This window comes from Oncorhynchus tshawytscha, linkage group LG24 (genome assembly GCF_018296145.1).
Source record: "Oncorhynchus tshawytscha isolate Ot180627B linkage group LG24, Otsh_v2.0, whole genome shotgun sequence".
NCBI lineage: Eukaryota > Metazoa > Chordata > Actinopteri > Salmoniformes > Salmonidae > Oncorhynchus > Oncorhynchus tshawytscha.
In genome coordinates, this window is record NC_056452.1 from 15,439,285 (window position 1) to 15,455,727 (window position 16,443).

Here is a 16,443-nt window from a genome sequence, read left to right on the forward strand (position 1 = left end):
TGTGCCAAGCTTGTAGTGTCATACCCAAGACCTCGAAGCTGTAATCGCTACCAAAGGTGCTTTAACAGAGTACTGAGTAAAAGGTCTGAATACTAACACTACCAGTCAAAAGATTGGACACGTCTACTCATTCAAGGGTTTGTTTTATTTGTACTATTTTCTACATTGTAGAATAATAGTGAAGACAAACTATGAAACAACACATATGGAATCATGTAGTAACCAAAAAAGAAAATAAAAGTGTTGAACAAATCAACATTTATTTTATATTTGAGATTCTTCAAAGTAGCCACCCTTCACCGTGATGACAGCTTTGCACACTCTTGGCATTCTCTCAATCAGATTAAACTGGAATGCTTTTTCAGCAGTGTTGAAGGAGTTCTCACATATGCTGAGCACTTGTTGGCTGCTTTTCCTTCACTCTGCGGTCAAATTCATCCCAAACCATCTCAATAGGGTTGAGATCATGGGATTGGGAAGGCCTGGTCATCTGATGCAGGACTCCATCACTCTCCTTCTTGGTCAAATAGCTCTTATACACCTTGGAGGTGTGTTGGATCATTGTTCTGTTGAAAAACAAATTATAGTCCCTCTAAGCCCAAACCAGATGGGAATGCATTTCGCTGCAAAATGCTGTGGTAGCCATGCTGGTTAAGTGTGCCTTGAATTCTAAATAAATCACAGACAGTGTCACAAGCAAAGCACCACCACAGCACCTCCTCCATGCTTCAACGTGGGAACGAAACATGCAGAGAACATCTGTTCACGTGTGTCTCTTAAATACACGGCGGTTGGAATCAAAAATCTCAAATTTGGATTCATCAGACTAAAGGACAGATTTCCACCGGTCTAATGTCCATTGCTCGTGTTTCTTGGCACAAGCAAGTCTCTTCTTATTGGTGTCCTTTAGTAGTGGTTTCTCTGCAGCAATTCAACCATGAAGGCCTGATTCACATATCTCCTCTGAACAGTTGATGTTGAGATGCATCTGTTACTTGAACTCCGTGAAGCATTTATTTGGGCTTCATTTTCTGAGGCTGGTAACGAATGAACTTATCCTCTGCAGCAGAGGTAACTCTGGGTCTTCCTTTCCTGTGGCGGTCCTCATGAGAGCCAGTTTTATAGCGCTTGATGGTTTTTGTGACTGAAAGTTTCTTCAAGTGCAAAGTTCTTGAAATGTTCCAGATTGACTGACCTTCATGTCTTGAAGTAATGATGGACTTTACTTATTTGAGTTGTTCTTGCCATAATATGGACTTGGTCTTTTACCAAATAGTTCTATCTTCTGTATACCACACATACCTTGTCACAACAACTGATTGGCTCAAATGCATTAAGGAAAGAAATCCCACAAATTAACTTAAGGCACACCTGTAAATTGAACGACATTCCAGGTGACTACCTCATGAAGAGAAAATGCCAAGAGTGTGCAAAGCACTCAAGGCAAAGGTTGGCTACTTTGAAGAATATCAAATATATTTTAATTTGTTTTTACACTTTTTGGTTAGTACATGATTCCATACGTGTTATTTCATAGTTGTGATGTCTTCACTATTATTCTACAATGTAGAAAATAGTAAAAATAAAGAAAAACCCTTGAATGAGTAGGTGTGTCCAAACTTTTGACTGGTAATGTATGTAACTGTGATATTTCAGTGTTTAATTCTTTAGAAATGAGCAAAAATTGCAAAACTGTTTTTATTTTGTCGTTATGGGGTACTGTGTGTAGATTGATGTAAGAAAATTATTTCATCCATTTTAGAATAAGGCTGTAACGTAACATTTGGAAAAAGTCAAGGGGTCTGAATATTTTCCGAAATCCAAGCTATTTAGTACTAACTTTGTTGGACTGGCGGTGTAGGGGTTGGCGTCACATCCTGGATGAGAGGGGTCCTTGAGGCCTGAGCAGCAGGGGTGACAGGGCAGGTGGGTCGGGGTTTATTCACCACCAGCACCGTGCGACCATCAGCCTTAGGTAAGGGCTGGAACATCCTGTTGACCTTCATGCGAACGGGTTTGGGACGGGGAGGGGGGTCGGGAGACTCCATGACCTCCTGGATCAGCTGACGGGTGACCTTCCTGGAAGGCAGAAACACGTCGGCCTGGTACCTGGACACGTTGGCCTCCAGACCCACCAGGTCAAACATGGACAGGTCGCAGCGCTGGGGACGGAGGAGGAGGGGTAAGGTTATGGACGTTTAGATAAGTACAAATGCATTTAAATTAGACTGCACAGCTCCAGTGACACACCCCATCCCCAGGGGGCAGTGGGAGCAGTAACCTTGAATGGGGAGACGTCCAGGGCTCGCTGTACCAGGGAGGCAGTGTGGAAGACGATAGGCTTGGTGATGAAGGGGGAGTGAATGGGCCGAGGGTCAAACAGGTTGGGGTGGTTACACACTTTACGGAGCTGCATCAAGATGTTGATCACAGACATGAAGTGACCACTAGCCAGCGTTTCCCGGGTCCTGAGAGAAATAGAAAGGGTGAAAAGGTGTTTCCTTTACAATATTAACTAGTAGATGATCTAAGCAAACCTACAGTACAAGCTGACATCATAGTGATGTAATAACATTCTGGCAATGAAGAATAAGAATATACAGGTAAAAAGCGTATTACTGGCAGAATTTCAAACCAATGAGCCCTCCTGCAATGCATCATTTGCTTCCAGTAACCCCCTATAGATACTTACGAGGCCTGTGCCATGAAGTCATCGTAGAGGAAGCGCTGCCTCTTGGACAAACGGCAGCGCACCACATGCTCATATTTCTTAGGCATCTGCTTCTCCACATCCACCTTGATTCTCCTCAACAGAAACGGTCTGAGCACCTAGAAGGAAAAACAGAAAGTGGTGATATGTCAGGTTAGGGAGCAGAATGTCGTTGACAACATCTCAACGTGCATTAACAGTTCATTTGGACCCCCCCACATACTCTGACCAATCCACACCCCCTTGCCCAAGTACGCGTCCCCTCCATCTATCGCAGCCCGAGTCCTTACCTTATGTAACCTCTTGACCAGGCCCTCGTTGTATTCCTGGCTACCCTCGATCATACCGGTGAGGGGGTTGGAGAACCACTCCTTGAACTCTCGGTGGGACTGGAAGACGTGGGGCATGAGGAAGTGCATCAGGGACCACAGCTCCATCAGGCTGTTCTGCAGCGGGGTGCCTGTCAGTAGCAGGCGCCTCTGACTGGGTCCAGAGAGAACGTTAAAATGACACTAGGTTGGGATTTAACTTTATTATATTCTAAGTGGACGAAGAACTTTCAGCTTAAGTTGTCGTAATTTGGACTGATATTGGTTCAGGAAGAATGCAGAGAAATGGGAGCACGTCATTTGAAGGATTTTAGAAATGCACTATAAAAATCTTGTATTATTACTATTCATAAAATGAGGATTAGGATGTTCACTGGCAACACATACTGGCCGTCTATAAACATCCCCTTCCCTTAGTGCGGACCTGTTGAAGTTGAGCAGGCTCTGCCAGCGCTGGGACTTGAAGTTCTTGATGTTCTGGGCCTCGTCCAGGATGAGGTAGCGCCAGGACTTGCGTCGGAAGGCCTGGTGGTCCTGCAGCACCAGCTTGTAGGAGGTGATGCACACGTGGAAAGCATTGGGCTTGGTCCAACCCTGAGTAGAGAAAGGGGAGAGAGGACTTTTTTCATTAGTTTATTGAAACAGTGACACTTCAGAGGGCCAGGGCTTTTATCCACTTCAGAATGCAAGGCTGACTTTTTGTTCAGTTGGAATGAGGAAGCACCAGAAAAGAGATGAGGCAGCACCAGAAAAGAGATGAGGCAGCACCAGGGAAGAGATGAGGCAGCACCAGGGAAGAGATGAGGCAGCACCAGGGAAGAGATGAGGCAGCACCAGGGAAGAGATGAGGCAGCACCAGGGAAGAGATGAGGCAGCACCAGGGAAGATTCATTTGGAACACGAAAAGGAAAAGAGGGCGCCAAAGACACACAGGGGAGGCAGGAGTTTACGGCAGACACAGACAACCGGCATGGGTGGAACTATAGGGCTTTGTGATACATCAAATTCATTAGATTAATTAGAATGTGTGTTTTTGCGTGATATTCCAAATGCCTGTATCTCAATCAAGGTTTTGTTATTTTTTTGTTTTAGAGTTTATGTCCACTTGTTGTCATGTTGTATTTTTGAGCTCTCCTTTTACACCAGATCTGCATATAATGACGAGATGCACTTCTTCACACTAACAGTGGGAGTCGTTGTCCCAAAGGCTAGAGGACAGTCAACAAGCTTAGGTCCAAAATAAGCCCAAAGAAACGCATTGGCCTTATTTTGACATTTGAGCAAGAGTGATACCTCTCACTTCGCCTCTTCGGTTTACACACACACACACACACACACACACACACACACCCCTGCCTCTCACGCCAACAAAGTTGAGAGATCACATCTTTCTCTCTGGCAAGCTGTTTCAACACGCTATTTGTATTTGAGGTTTGGTACAAAAATTGGTAATATGGACACCAACACATTGAGACATTATTTACGGTAATAGAGAAGTTAACTTTTTAAACTATGCCCTTTTTATGTCTCAACTCCTCAAATAGCGCGCAGAGCAGACACTACTAAAACAACAATCCATGTTCAGTCTGTTGCAAGCGGCATTGGTACAATGTACCATTAATATAACAGTGTGGCTAAAATGCTGCTGTCTAGTCTGTGTTTCATAAATGAGCAATAAGCATAAAACAATTATAAGGAATTGGCAACTCGTTGTCATTCTGAAAAATAAGGTAGGACACTTGATTTCAACGCCTGAACCAAGTGGACAGGCTAACATGCTTTTCAAACATTTGGAGACAGGCAGAAGAGTGTGTTCATAACAGTTCAACTTTGTTAGCTAGCAAATAGATCCAAGTTGGCTAAACTTAAATATAAAGGTTAGCTGGCTAATCACTAACACGAGGCCTTGAGGTTGTTGAGACCAGTGTTCTTTTTCTATAGCCAGATGCCTGCTACAAGAAGTTAGTGCATTATGCATAGTTCTAGTTAAATTTGTAACAAAAACAGCTTTCTTCATAGACTTGAAAGCCAGAAAAGTGATTATTGTAACAACAAAAAAATAGCAAGTTATTTTCATTATTTTATCAAAATAGTTTATTAGTGGGTCTTATGGTTGTGGAAGGCTTATATTTAGCCTAGGTATAACTTCACTAGCCCTTAATTATTCAGATCATTGCTGTCTGTTGAAATGCGTGTATTTTACCCTTAATTGCACAACAATGCTTATTTAGAAAATAAACATCACAAAAAAAATGTTTTAAAAAACGATATGATTTTTAGGCCATATCATCCGGACATAGACGGTACAAGCTGGAGGACTGCCCAGAACAAAGTGCGATGGAGAGCAGTCCTCGTGAGGAGCGATTTGTGCTGAGTTAGTAACAATTTGATGATTTGTATCCATTTACAAGGGGATTTGGTGATTGTTGGTAGTGGTTTACCTGTCTCTTGAGTTTCCTCTCCTTCTGACTGCCGTAGTAAGTGAGGATTTTGAATCCGGGACACCAGCGCTTCAGCTCCATCTCCCAATTCAGCATCACACTGGTTGGCACGATGATCAGATGGGGCCCCCAGTTACCTGAACAACCAACTTGATTAAGTATCCGATATCCAGGCTGTGTGCATATCTTCTATTGTCCTTGGTAAAACGTCAGTGTATGAATGGACGAAAGCACTGTAATGAATGACTCAATGTCTTACTCTTTTCACAGGCGAGGTGAGCCAGCAGGGCGATGGTCTGGATGGTCTTCCCAAGGCCCATCTCGTCAGCCAGGATGCCGTTGAGCTTCTTCTCGTACATGGTGACCAGCCAGTCCAGGCCGATGTGCTGGTACTCACGCAGCTGGCCCACCAGCAGGAAGGGAATGGGAGTTTTGACCTATTGACGGAGAACAAAAAAAAAATGACACAAATAAAGAGATGCAGACTAGTTACATTTCACTGCATCATGGTGGAATCCTAGCCACCCAAGCCAGCGGAGGCTGGTGTCGCTTTAAAAGTGGAGGACGGGCTTATTGGAAGGGGATGAATGGAAAAGCATCAACCTTCCCCTTAAGTCATCAACAAGCTTATAGCAAAGGATCCTAGTTTCATGTTTGATCATCTGGCCAGTGTCAGAAGGCATGGGTTACCCACCTTGGTTGTGGCCAGGGTATAGCCTTTGGGCTGGAGGCTCTCTGCAGTAGCAGCAATGTGGCTGATCTCCTTCTTGGGTCGCGGGCCGCTTGGCAGAGGGGGGCTGTGGTCCCCCTCCTTCAGCAGGATCTCCATCCCCTCACCGCACTCATCTTCCTCACTGTCCTCTTCCTCAATGTCACTGACCTCGTCCTCTTCACTGTCCTCGTCATCTGGCGAGAGGTTCATTGAGAAGAGGGGTAACGCAGTGAGGGTGGTATAATCAGGACATGAAGTAAAAGCACTTGAAAATGTAGATTTTTGGTTTGTTGGTCCATTTACAGTGAGAAGCTTCCCAGAGCTTTCGCAAGGTCAGAGAGAAAAGATGTTCCAACATTGCTTGTGTGTGTGGGCAGTACCTGAGGAGGTGGTGTTGCTCTCCACATCACTTTCTTCTTCCTCGCTCTCCTCTTCCTCGTCTCCGGAATTTTCAGACTCCTCTGTGCTGGCAGGAGAGGCGGACGCCGAGGGCTCCTCGAAATCAGAGGCATACGCTCCTTTGTACTTCTCCAGCAGCTCCTCCACAGTCATGTCACCTGGCAGGGGAACGGGAAGAAAATAACATTTAGAGCAGTCTTAAATAACAGATGTTACAGACAGGGATATAGCAGTTACTTGGGGCTTGAATGACAACAGCTTAAAAACAACTACGCAGCACATTGAAGTCATTATCTGTGCAGCAGATAGACGTTTTAGTAGTGTGGGTGGTAACCTTCTTTAGCCAAGTCATCAAGCTCTCCTGCGTGATCAGCTTCCCCCTCCACTACCTCCTGGGCCGCGATGGTGTCCTCCTCGTCTTCAGCTGAGCACCACAGACGGGGACAAATAATTACACCAATGCTCACAGCCAAGTTATCCATTGAACAATGCACAACTACAATGGTATTACTAGGGCCTCACCATCCTCTTCGTTGGCTGTGAACTCTTCGTCTTCCCCCACTGTTGTTGACGAATTGTCTGAGCACTCCTCTTCCGAGGCCTGGGGAAGGAACAAAAGTCAGTCTCCACCGAATAACAACATTTACAGTATGATCAATGAAGTTGTAATGTGCACCAACGTATACAAAGGAAGGACATAGGAGTGCGGTATGAGTGAGGGGCTTTGCCAGTGGTACCCACCTGTGAATGAGGCCGTTTGAGGGTGCTGAGCAACTCTGCCAAGGACATGGTCCCTTCCTGTCTCAGCAGCTCCATCTCCCTCCTCTGAGTCTCGGCATCATTGCCGTCCTGTGCCTCCTCTACGTCGATGGTCTCCTCGTCATCTTCCTCCTCGCCACACGGAGGCTCAAAGTCTCGGTCTGCAGACAGGGGGGGGGGGAGACAGAGGAAAGTTAAAACCGGTCTGTTAAGGCATCTGGAAGCCGTGCAGGATTCAGTACCAGGATAAGTTTCGCTTCCATTAAGGCAGGCCAGGTCTGATGATTGGAATGTCAATGCACTTTAGAGAAGCATAATTGCATAATTTCTGGCGAGAAATAAATGGCAGGAGATGACTGGCCACTTGTCAAGACAGCGCTTTCTCTAGTAGTTGAGCAGCCCTTGCACTGAAGTCACTGTTGACCTCCCAATGGCTTCCTGCACAAACAGCAATTTGTCAGCAGCCTAACCCAACAGCCACAGCCAGTCTGGTCACTGGACTGACATCACTGAGCCTGACAGTTGCTAATGGAGACTAAAATACAGGAGCACTACCGTACACCTTAGCAACAATCTACGGAATAAGCTTTGGACTAATATTAGCAATTGATTGCATTTAAATAGCACGTTTCACAAGGTCTCAAAGCAATGCATCCACCAACAATGTGTAGCACCAACTGGTGGCACACAGTAGGTATTTTACATCAGGATGCACTACATACAACACATCAGCTGATCTAAGAGCTGTGGCTACAACAACCTCCTTATGTTGTAAATTATAGGTAGGCAAGGACTAGAGATTCTGAATTGGAGCAATCTGGATTCACAAGAAACAATTAGCAAAGAAACAGTCCTCACCATCCTCATCCACAGCAGGTGGAAGGGATTTTTTGGGTGGCGAGGGTGCAGGTTCACTGTTCCCAGCCGGTGCAGTTTCCAGGGCCTGACTGAGGAGGTCTGAGTATTTCTCTGTCTGGCCCACGATGAAGTCCAGCTGGAGGTCCAGGGCCTTCTTCCTCTTCTCCTCTAACCGGGACTGCTGCTTGTACTGCACCACCTTCTCAACACTGCCCCAGAAGGCCCGGACCTCCTTGGCTACGTTGGAGGCAACTCGTCTGATTTTAGCATGCTCGTCCCGTTTGGCCTTCTCCTCCTTCTGCCTTAGCTCCTCGTGGTGTCGCATCACCATCCGCACCACCTGCAGAAACATACATATATTTTTGAGTTCCTTTGAACTTTTTGAACCTAACCTGAATGATGGCAGTTAAAGGAGATATTCACCCATGTTGAATGTTATACCGTTTCTGTGCATCTCTGAGCGGTGTTCTATCGATTCCTGGGGCCACTTCATGTTTTCATTTGTATCTGAACTATTGCCGTTGAAGCAGGCAGAAATACAGCCGGTATTTTTTACTCAAACCACACGCGGGCCGGATTGGACCCTCTCGCTTTTACACCCCTGCTTTAAGCCATCAGTAGGTAATACCAATCTCTCTGCATTATGGATTCCACTTTGGATAGGTGCCAAGCGATGTGAAATGAAAATGATCTATGGGAGCCTCTGACCTTCCTGGCGACCCCTCTCTTCCACCTTCTCTCCTGGGCAAAGTCAGCAGAGAGCCACTGCATCTCCTCACACAGGTAGTCCCAGTGCACCTTGGGCCGGAGCGGCTCTGTCAGACGGGTCAGTCGCTTTATAGACCAGAAGCCTTCTCTCTTCAACGCTAGGGTCCTGCCCTCTATCTCAGCTTCCTACAACAACACAACATAGTTCACATCCGGAAGCAAAGAAATAAAGTTTTTCTCGTCTAGACAGTTGTTTATTTTATATTTTATTTTTTATATTAAATAAATAAAAAACCATTCAGTTGACATTTAGGACCAAAGGTCAGAAGGATGAGCAGGAGAACGCTGACTCACGTGTTTGGCCAGTTCGGCCATGTCGGCGTGACGCTCCATGCGGGGTCGATAGGGAGTGACCGGGTCCGATGGGGAGGAACCTCCCAGGCCCATAGAGGGCGGGGAGAGGAACCTACCCCGGGGACCTCGGAGAGCGAGGGGAGTAGTGCTGTGAGTCCAGTCACTGGAGGAAGATGGGCTAGGAGAGGGGGGTGAAGAACAGGGCGAGAAGGGAGACGAACTTGGAGTGACCCTGTCTGCTATCCACTGGCGTACCTGGAGATGAGAAGGTAACGAGGACTTTTGAGCAGGACCATAACAAGACTGTGCCTACAGGAACAGAGGCCAAAACATGCATTCAAGATCACAGAAAAACCTGTCTCAACACGATGTTGTACATCAAGCTGTCAACAATTCTCTTTGAAATCACATGCGGCACTGAAGACAAAACAAACAGATGAATATTCTGTAGCCTTCACCCGTTCAAACTGTGCAGTGTGTGCGCCACCTGCCATCTCAGGTGAAAAATATCAGCTGAACGATGGTTCAGTGATCATTCTGCAAGTGTGATCCTATCGGAGTGTCTGATACCCACCGCTTACCTTTGAGAAAAGGGCCTTTCTGTCTGGCCTGCTCTGTCTCTGCTCATGCTGGAAAACACACATGGCTTAACATGCGGCCAACTTTAAATCACTCGGGCAAAACACTGCATAATGACAGATCATTTCATGCAACAAATGGAGAAACAATTTAGAGAACTGAGAATGAAATGCTATCATTTGAAAACATGCTGAAAACATGCTGAAAACTAACGTCTTAAATAAAAGCATTGAATTACGACTGCGTGTTCATTTTTCATCACCTGAAAAAAAGTCCCATGCTCAAAAACTTATCTGAATGATAAACGTATGACTTGTAGCTTTGCACTTTCAACAGGATTTCATGGAATTGCCTCATTCAAATATAATCGCAGCACCAACTGAGCCAGCTACATTTTCCTACATTTAACTAACCATAGCATATTAATTATAGGGCAAACACGGTCAACCAAGCCAAGCTCCAAATTCTTCAAACTGAAAGGGGAGTTTATTATATAGCCAAATTAAATGTTTCAAAATTGCATATCAACACATTATACCTTCATTAAACAATGAAAATATGCATAATAAACAAGTAAACATAACAGTAGAAAAATGTTATTGTGTGCTGCTGGCAGAGCAATCATTTTTATGCGAAAATAATTGTCTCTGTCGATACATAGCGATATAATTGCTGACTTGGCAGAACATCTTAAGGAAACAGCTAGGCCTACATGGGAAGCCATTTTGGGGCATACCTTGCTCTCTGCTGGGCTGTGGGTGACCATGCTCCTGCGGCCAGGCTTGGCCTCCACTGCCAGGTCAGCCTCCCCATCACTGCTTTCCTCCTTGGCGCTGCTGATCCCTGGGCCCTTCACACCAGCTAGCCGTGGCCGGATAACGGGGAGCGGTCCAGACTGGCTCCCATCACAGGAGGAACTGGAGAGACTACTCCTCATCACATTGCCTGATGTAGAGGGCAACTTGGGGTCAGAGAGGTGCTTGGAAGGTGTGTTGCCAATGGTGGGAGGGTTTAGGGTTTGGGAAACTGTCACTGCTTTCCCCATGGAAGTTTTGATCGAAGTTAATGCCCCTCTGTCAGTTTTGCATGGCGTGAGACCAGAGGGAGGGAGCAGACGGGGCTGGGATGGGGTGTTTGTAGAGGGAAGTGCTGCTGTGGGTTCTCTCTTGACGGAGGGCTCTGTCTGGCCTCTATGAATGCAGAGAGCCACAGGCTCCTGCACAGAGACTGCGGCTGCCACAGCTTTGGGAGGGCACTCTACCACAGGTGCAGTGTCTGAGCCAAAGCTGGGGCTTCTAGCACTAGGATGTGTCAAGCTGTTGCTTTGCTGCACGCACAACCCCAACAATAAGGAGGGTGGATGTTTGAGGAGAGGGGTGTCCCCACGCTTTAATAGGAGGAGCTTTGGGTCGATGACGCCAGAGGAGAGCACAGACCGGGAAGCCTCCGGTTTGACCTCGGTTGTTGATGTCACATTAACAGCACCATCAACATCCTGCTGGGTATGCACCGGGGTTTCTGTCAGAGTTGGACAGGGCTGTGGATTTTCAGGACCTCCATGAGAAGAAACACAGGACTCTGGTTCTGTAGTACTTTGTAAGGTAACTCCTGGTACCACTTTAAGAGGACAATTCTGCCCTTTACTCTCTGACAAGTGTACGGTAATTGGCGAGGAGAGGACCTCAATACTGTGTTGACTGGTTGACTGTACAACAAACTCTGTTAATTCTTCCATTGGGGAGACAAGAGAAGACTTACTGGTCGTTGACCCTATTTCAGTTTCACCTGGCAGCTTTTGGGTGTCACTCAGATGGGTGGTTGGGGAAACACTCACCCCTCTATGGTCTGAGACAGCTGTGCTGGTCTCCATACAAGGTGCTGTAGCTTGTGTACAAGTGTCCGCCTGGCCAACTGTTGTATCTGATCCTGGGACAGTTATGACTAAATCAACCTCACTTGAATCTTCCACCACAGCAGCGTCCACTTCAGTAGTTGTGTTTTCGGGTTCTAAATTATATCTTTCATCAGTCATCTCTACATCTTGTGTGGACAGACTAGGAATAAAGTCATTTGAACAGACCTCCATTTCTGAGAGACCGTGATCTGATGAAAGGGGGCCTTGCTGGATAATGGCTTGATCATTGTCATTACCCGTTTGAGGGGGAGATGGCAGGTGTATGTCTTGTCCCTCACTGGCTGTACAATTCTCAGAGTGTTCAATGAGTGGGTTGAATAAGTTTACTTCATAGCTTGGGGAGAGAGACAGTCTCTCTCCAACAACTTCTGTTGCAATCTCCTCCTCTGCAAAGCTATAAATCTCAAATTCTCCAGCAGCCAGTTGGGACATTTCGATATCCGAATGGGTCCCTTCAATAAACAACTTTGTTTCTCCAGAAGAAAGTTCAGAGTTTAATTCAATAACATCATGTTCTTCCGGGAGGATACACTGATTAACCTGCACCTCCTCAGACAACTCCAGGCTGGTCTCTCCTCCAAGCATCACAGCTCCTTGAGTGTCAGTTGAGAGGATATGCGCAGACACCAGTGGAGTCTCCATCCTTGTTACGTGCTCAGGATTAGACATCTGAACTTCAACAGATTGTTCTGTCTGCATTGAGTCTAGTTCTAAACTGAGGTGGTGGTGGACATGAGGGGTTGCTGCTGTTCTTGACGTCTCGTGTAGAAAAGAGCTTTGTGACTGGATTGTAAGGTTGGCTGAGGGCTCGGCCATTTCAGTCTCTTCCTCTGCCCCGTTAGCCTCAATCTGTTCCTTCGGTTGAGGTGGACTTTTTTCATTATCGCTCTCACTCTGCCGGTCTGTTGAGTAGCTCGGGGTGGAATTTCCACTGCCAGGAGGCGTGTAGGGTACAAGTCCAGAGTATTTAGCTCCTGGCTGTGGGGTCCCGGATACGTCAGTTGGTGGGGCTGGGAGTGGCATTTGTGTGTGTGAACTCCCAAGTGTGACATGTCCACTCTCAGATGGTTCTGTAGGTATTTCAGGTTCTTGTGGTCCCTGCTCCACAGCATTAGCTCCCGGCATCTCTCCTTTGTCGTCATTCGAGTTCTGCATGGTGATTTTAGGTTCCGTGGAGATGTCGGTTTGTTTCCTCTCACAGTTGTCAGTGATGGGCTGCTCAGACTTTTGAAGAATGCCTGCTTGCTCTTTGACCTCAGATAGAGGTCTGTGGCTGGCCTGAGTAGGCAGAGTTGTTTGAGGCTGCTCCATCCCTCTGTCTTCTTTGTGGTCTGGGACTTTATCTTTATTTGGGCTGAGGGGAAGAGGGGAGGCCGTTGAGAAGGATTCAGAGGAAAGGTTTCTAGCTGGGTGTTCCCTGCTAAGTTCCTCCATTCCAGTCTCTTGTTTATATTCCAATTTCTCTGTCTCCGGGAGAGGCTGTCGCTGTTCTGTCCCACTGACGACCACCATTCCACCTGCACCTCCCTGCTGCAGAGCCTGGTCCTGACCTGGTCCACCAGCACCCGTCTTTCTGTCTGTGTGGCTGCGGTTATCAGTTTGTGACCCGTAATGCAAATCTTGCTCTGTTCCTTCCGTCTGTATGTCAGAGAATCTGTCTGAGTGAGACGCTGTAGAGACACTAGGATCCTTGGGGTGTGATGGGCCCAATCCTCCTTGGACAACCTCAGCACCACTATCCGACATAGCCCCTTCTTCACGGCTGTCCTTAGTTTTGCCGTTGGGGTGACTCTCTGTGGGTGAGTTCTTTTCACTGACGTGTACGCGTCTTTCTGGCTGTGACGTGGCCGTGTTATCCAGTGGTGGCAGGGGCGCAGCAGGGACTGGATGCAGGGCATGCTGGGATGACCCAGCCACATAATGCTCAGCCTGGGGGTCGCCACCCAGCACAGCCGGAGGGGTGCACTGTTGCACCACCTCCTCCCCAGAGCTTCCTCCCTCTGTGCAGCTCTGGCTACACACTGCACCTGGAAGAAGAGCGAGGAAGTTGTCAGTTGACGTAGATAGGTACAGTACATGTATTCAGAGAGAAATTGTTGAATCATTTGTCAAACTAAATCAGTGTCTCTGGTTAAAGAATGACTACCTGTCTGTGGTGTGGGACACAGATCTTCCGTGCTTTCCTCTTCCAGGATGCTGATTAAGGTCCGGTCCACATATTCTGAGGAAAACAAGTGTTTAGAAGGTAACCTCAAAGAGTCCAATTATCTATTCCACTGTTCTCTGGTCTACAATAAAATGTTCCATACCATCATAGAACCACACATTATGGTTCAACTCTGGTTTCAGGCGTTTCTCTGAAGAGTTGCATAAGTGTACAGTACTGGCCAATGGCAATTAATGAAATTGGCAACATAGTTAGGCCTACACTGTAAACTATTCATGAATCAAACATATTATATGGAGCGGTGGTTTGTTGTATGAGTCAAAGTTCACAACGTAACGTTATAATGTTCCAACAGAATTGAGCAGATAGGTTTCGATTTAGCGACATGGCATTATCAACATATTATCAACACGCGCTCTGGTTTTAATGTCTATGATTTTGACACACGGGCCTCCAGCCATTGAATTCACAGTGTAGCTACACTGTTGCAAATGCAATTCATTGCTGGGTCTACTAATCTGGACATGACATGCGCAATGGTAACATTCATTTGTGTTCTTATAGCAAAGTGACACTTTTCGTGCGCTCTTCAGATAGTATCGTTTCAATAATTTGATTAGCTAGTTCGCCAGTTAACGTAATGTAGCAACAATAGTACTTAGCTAGCAAGCAACAATAGTACCTAGCTAGCAAGCAACAATAGTACCTAGCTAGCATGCCTGCTAGTTGACTATACAGCTTTATCTATATGAGAGTTGTTGGCCCAAATACCGATGCATTCAACTAGGCGCGCACGCGCCCCCATCCCACCCGAAGTTATGTAATGGTCTGGGCCTTTATAAATGCATTTGTTATTTGCTTGAAGCGAAAAAGGTTTTAAAACGCGGAATTAAACCCCACTTCCCCATGCACTACTGAGGGGGACAATTACTCGTGACGTCATTGCGCGGGGTCAAATAACCACAAAACTAAACCTTGACATCATACATTTATATAATGAATTAATATAAATAATTTACCTCAACATTAAAATAATTACAAAATAAATTGTTGCTGCAATGTTCCTTGCTAAAATTTTGCAACGATTACGAGGGGGATCAAGGGGGTTTGAGTGACCCCACACAGTCCAAGACGTGAAGTAACGTCTAACGGCGTGGCTAGCTGGTGGCAGTTCTTGCTAAATCCTTTTGCACCGCAGCAAAACGGACTGGTATAAGGCAAATTCCATGCCAAAGCCACTGTTTGGCCATGATGTTAGCTAGGTTACGTTACATGTTCTGGATGCAGGTGAAGTATACAGGAAAATGAATGAACAACTTTATAATTGCGTCATCAACGACATGCGTTGTATCTATGCTGCAGTGGAGCATGCATACAATAATAACTTTGGTAATTCTCAATTTCATAAATAGATTGTCAGAAGTAGCGGAATCCTGTGTTCCGCCACGAACAAGCCCCCTTAGTGTCCCCCCACTACTTCCTCCATAGCCCCCCCCCTTCTCATGGCCGCCATCTTAAGTTCCCACCTACCTGAAAATTCCGAGCTGTTTTCTTTTACTAAATTCTTATTGAAGGAGTCGTCATCCGGATAAAATCTTACTCAATCCGTGATGATAGTATTCCAAACTGTCTCTCGGTACCCAACGAGGTACGACTAGGTCCGTGGGAAGAAGTTAAAATACGGACCGAAAGCGAGCGGGTTCGGCTCGCCGAATCTAGCATTTGCGGGGAGGAGACTTTAGATGCAGCGAAATGGTGGAGAACCGCTGCTGACAACGTGAAGAAGTATTATCTCGCGAGAAGTTGCCAGGCACGCCACTGCAATTTTTTGGGACAAGTAGTTGGAAGACAGTGCGTGGATTGCTTTAGTTGACATTCTAGCAAATCCCATGATAATTTAGGGGTTCATGTTTTGTTTCTATTCTCTGGTTGGATTTTATATTATTTTCATTCAATATACTCCACTAGGGTTTCATTCATTTATCTGGTTATTGCAAATGTTTATTCTATTTCCATAGAAAAGTACCCAATTCCCCTACACATTTCTGTAATGTATTTGTGGTTTCTACAAACCCAAATGGACTCAATAATGCAAAATAAGTAACCTTATAAACCTTACAAATCGAAATAGCATGCATTACTAGATACTGGTAGATACAAGCTTTCATTGTAAATCATAACAGGGCTTTGAATGTGACCATAAGCAAATCACCATTGTCAAATCAAGAATCTATTTGACAAGGAATATGAATTACCATTACTTGCTTGGTGGTCACAAAACACTTTAGCCATTTACAATTGTACAGATGGGTCAGGATGCTGAAATTGGACTAGGTGCTTGCCTACCATTGTCTCTACTGAAGGTGTTAGTGCTGGGCTGGAACAAAATCCTGCTCTCCAAGGTCGGCGTTGGAGCTCCACGCTGTATGCGCTCTTCAGCACAAAAGGTGCACAAAAATGTCAGAGTACATAAAGATGTGCTCAGTCATCCCTTTGCAGTTTCTGAACTCTG

The 16,443-nt window shown here is 45.9% G+C and overlaps 1 protein-coding gene across 3 annotated transcripts in view; it reads right to left on the reverse strand.

Annotated features, from left to right (window-relative positions):
- The window catches only part of LOC112223248 (helicase SRCAP), a 28,982-nt gene extending 13,295 nt beyond the window's left edge, over positions 1 to 15,687 (reverse strand). Inside the window, exons 1-19 of one of the 3 annotated variants that reach the window (XM_042305371.1) lie at positions 15,462 to 15,687; positions 13,911 to 13,985; positions 10,586 to 13,791; positions 9,852 to 9,899; positions 9,271 to 9,525; positions 8,917 to 9,102; positions 8,209 to 8,548; positions 7,333 to 7,511; positions 7,114 to 7,192; positions 6,926 to 7,015; positions 6,573 to 6,749; positions 6,175 to 6,386; positions 5,740 to 5,917; positions 5,481 to 5,617; positions 3,464 to 3,633; positions 3,001 to 3,193; positions 2,693 to 2,829; positions 2,282 to 2,468; positions 1,841 to 2,162 (exon numbers count right to left, since the gene is read on the reverse strand). In XM_042305371.1, the coding sequence (XP_042161305.1) occupies positions 1,841 to 2,162; positions 2,282 to 2,468; positions 2,693 to 2,829; positions 3,001 to 3,193; positions 3,464 to 3,633; positions 5,481 to 5,617; positions 5,740 to 5,917; positions 6,175 to 6,386; positions 6,573 to 6,749; positions 6,926 to 7,015; positions 7,114 to 7,192; positions 7,333 to 7,511; positions 8,209 to 8,548; positions 8,917 to 9,102; positions 9,271 to 9,525; positions 9,852 to 9,899; positions 10,586 to 13,510 (5,815 nt within the window). In that variant the 5' untranslated portion in view covers positions 13,511 to 13,791; positions 13,911 to 13,985; positions 15,462 to 15,687. Of the gene's footprint in view, positions 1 to 1,840; positions 2,163 to 2,281; positions 2,469 to 2,692; positions 2,830 to 3,000; positions 3,194 to 3,463; positions 3,634 to 5,480; positions 5,618 to 5,739; positions 5,918 to 6,174; positions 6,387 to 6,572; positions 6,750 to 6,925; positions 7,016 to 7,113; positions 7,193 to 7,332; positions 7,512 to 8,208; positions 8,549 to 8,916; positions 9,103 to 9,270; positions 9,526 to 9,851; positions 9,900 to 10,585; positions 13,792 to 13,910; positions 13,986 to 14,073; positions 14,814 to 15,461 lie in introns of those variants that run through there. The other 2 variants (XM_042305372.1, XM_042305373.1) reach the window with 2 other exon arrangements.
- Between the last annotated feature and the right edge of the window lie 756 nt (positions 15,688 to 16,443).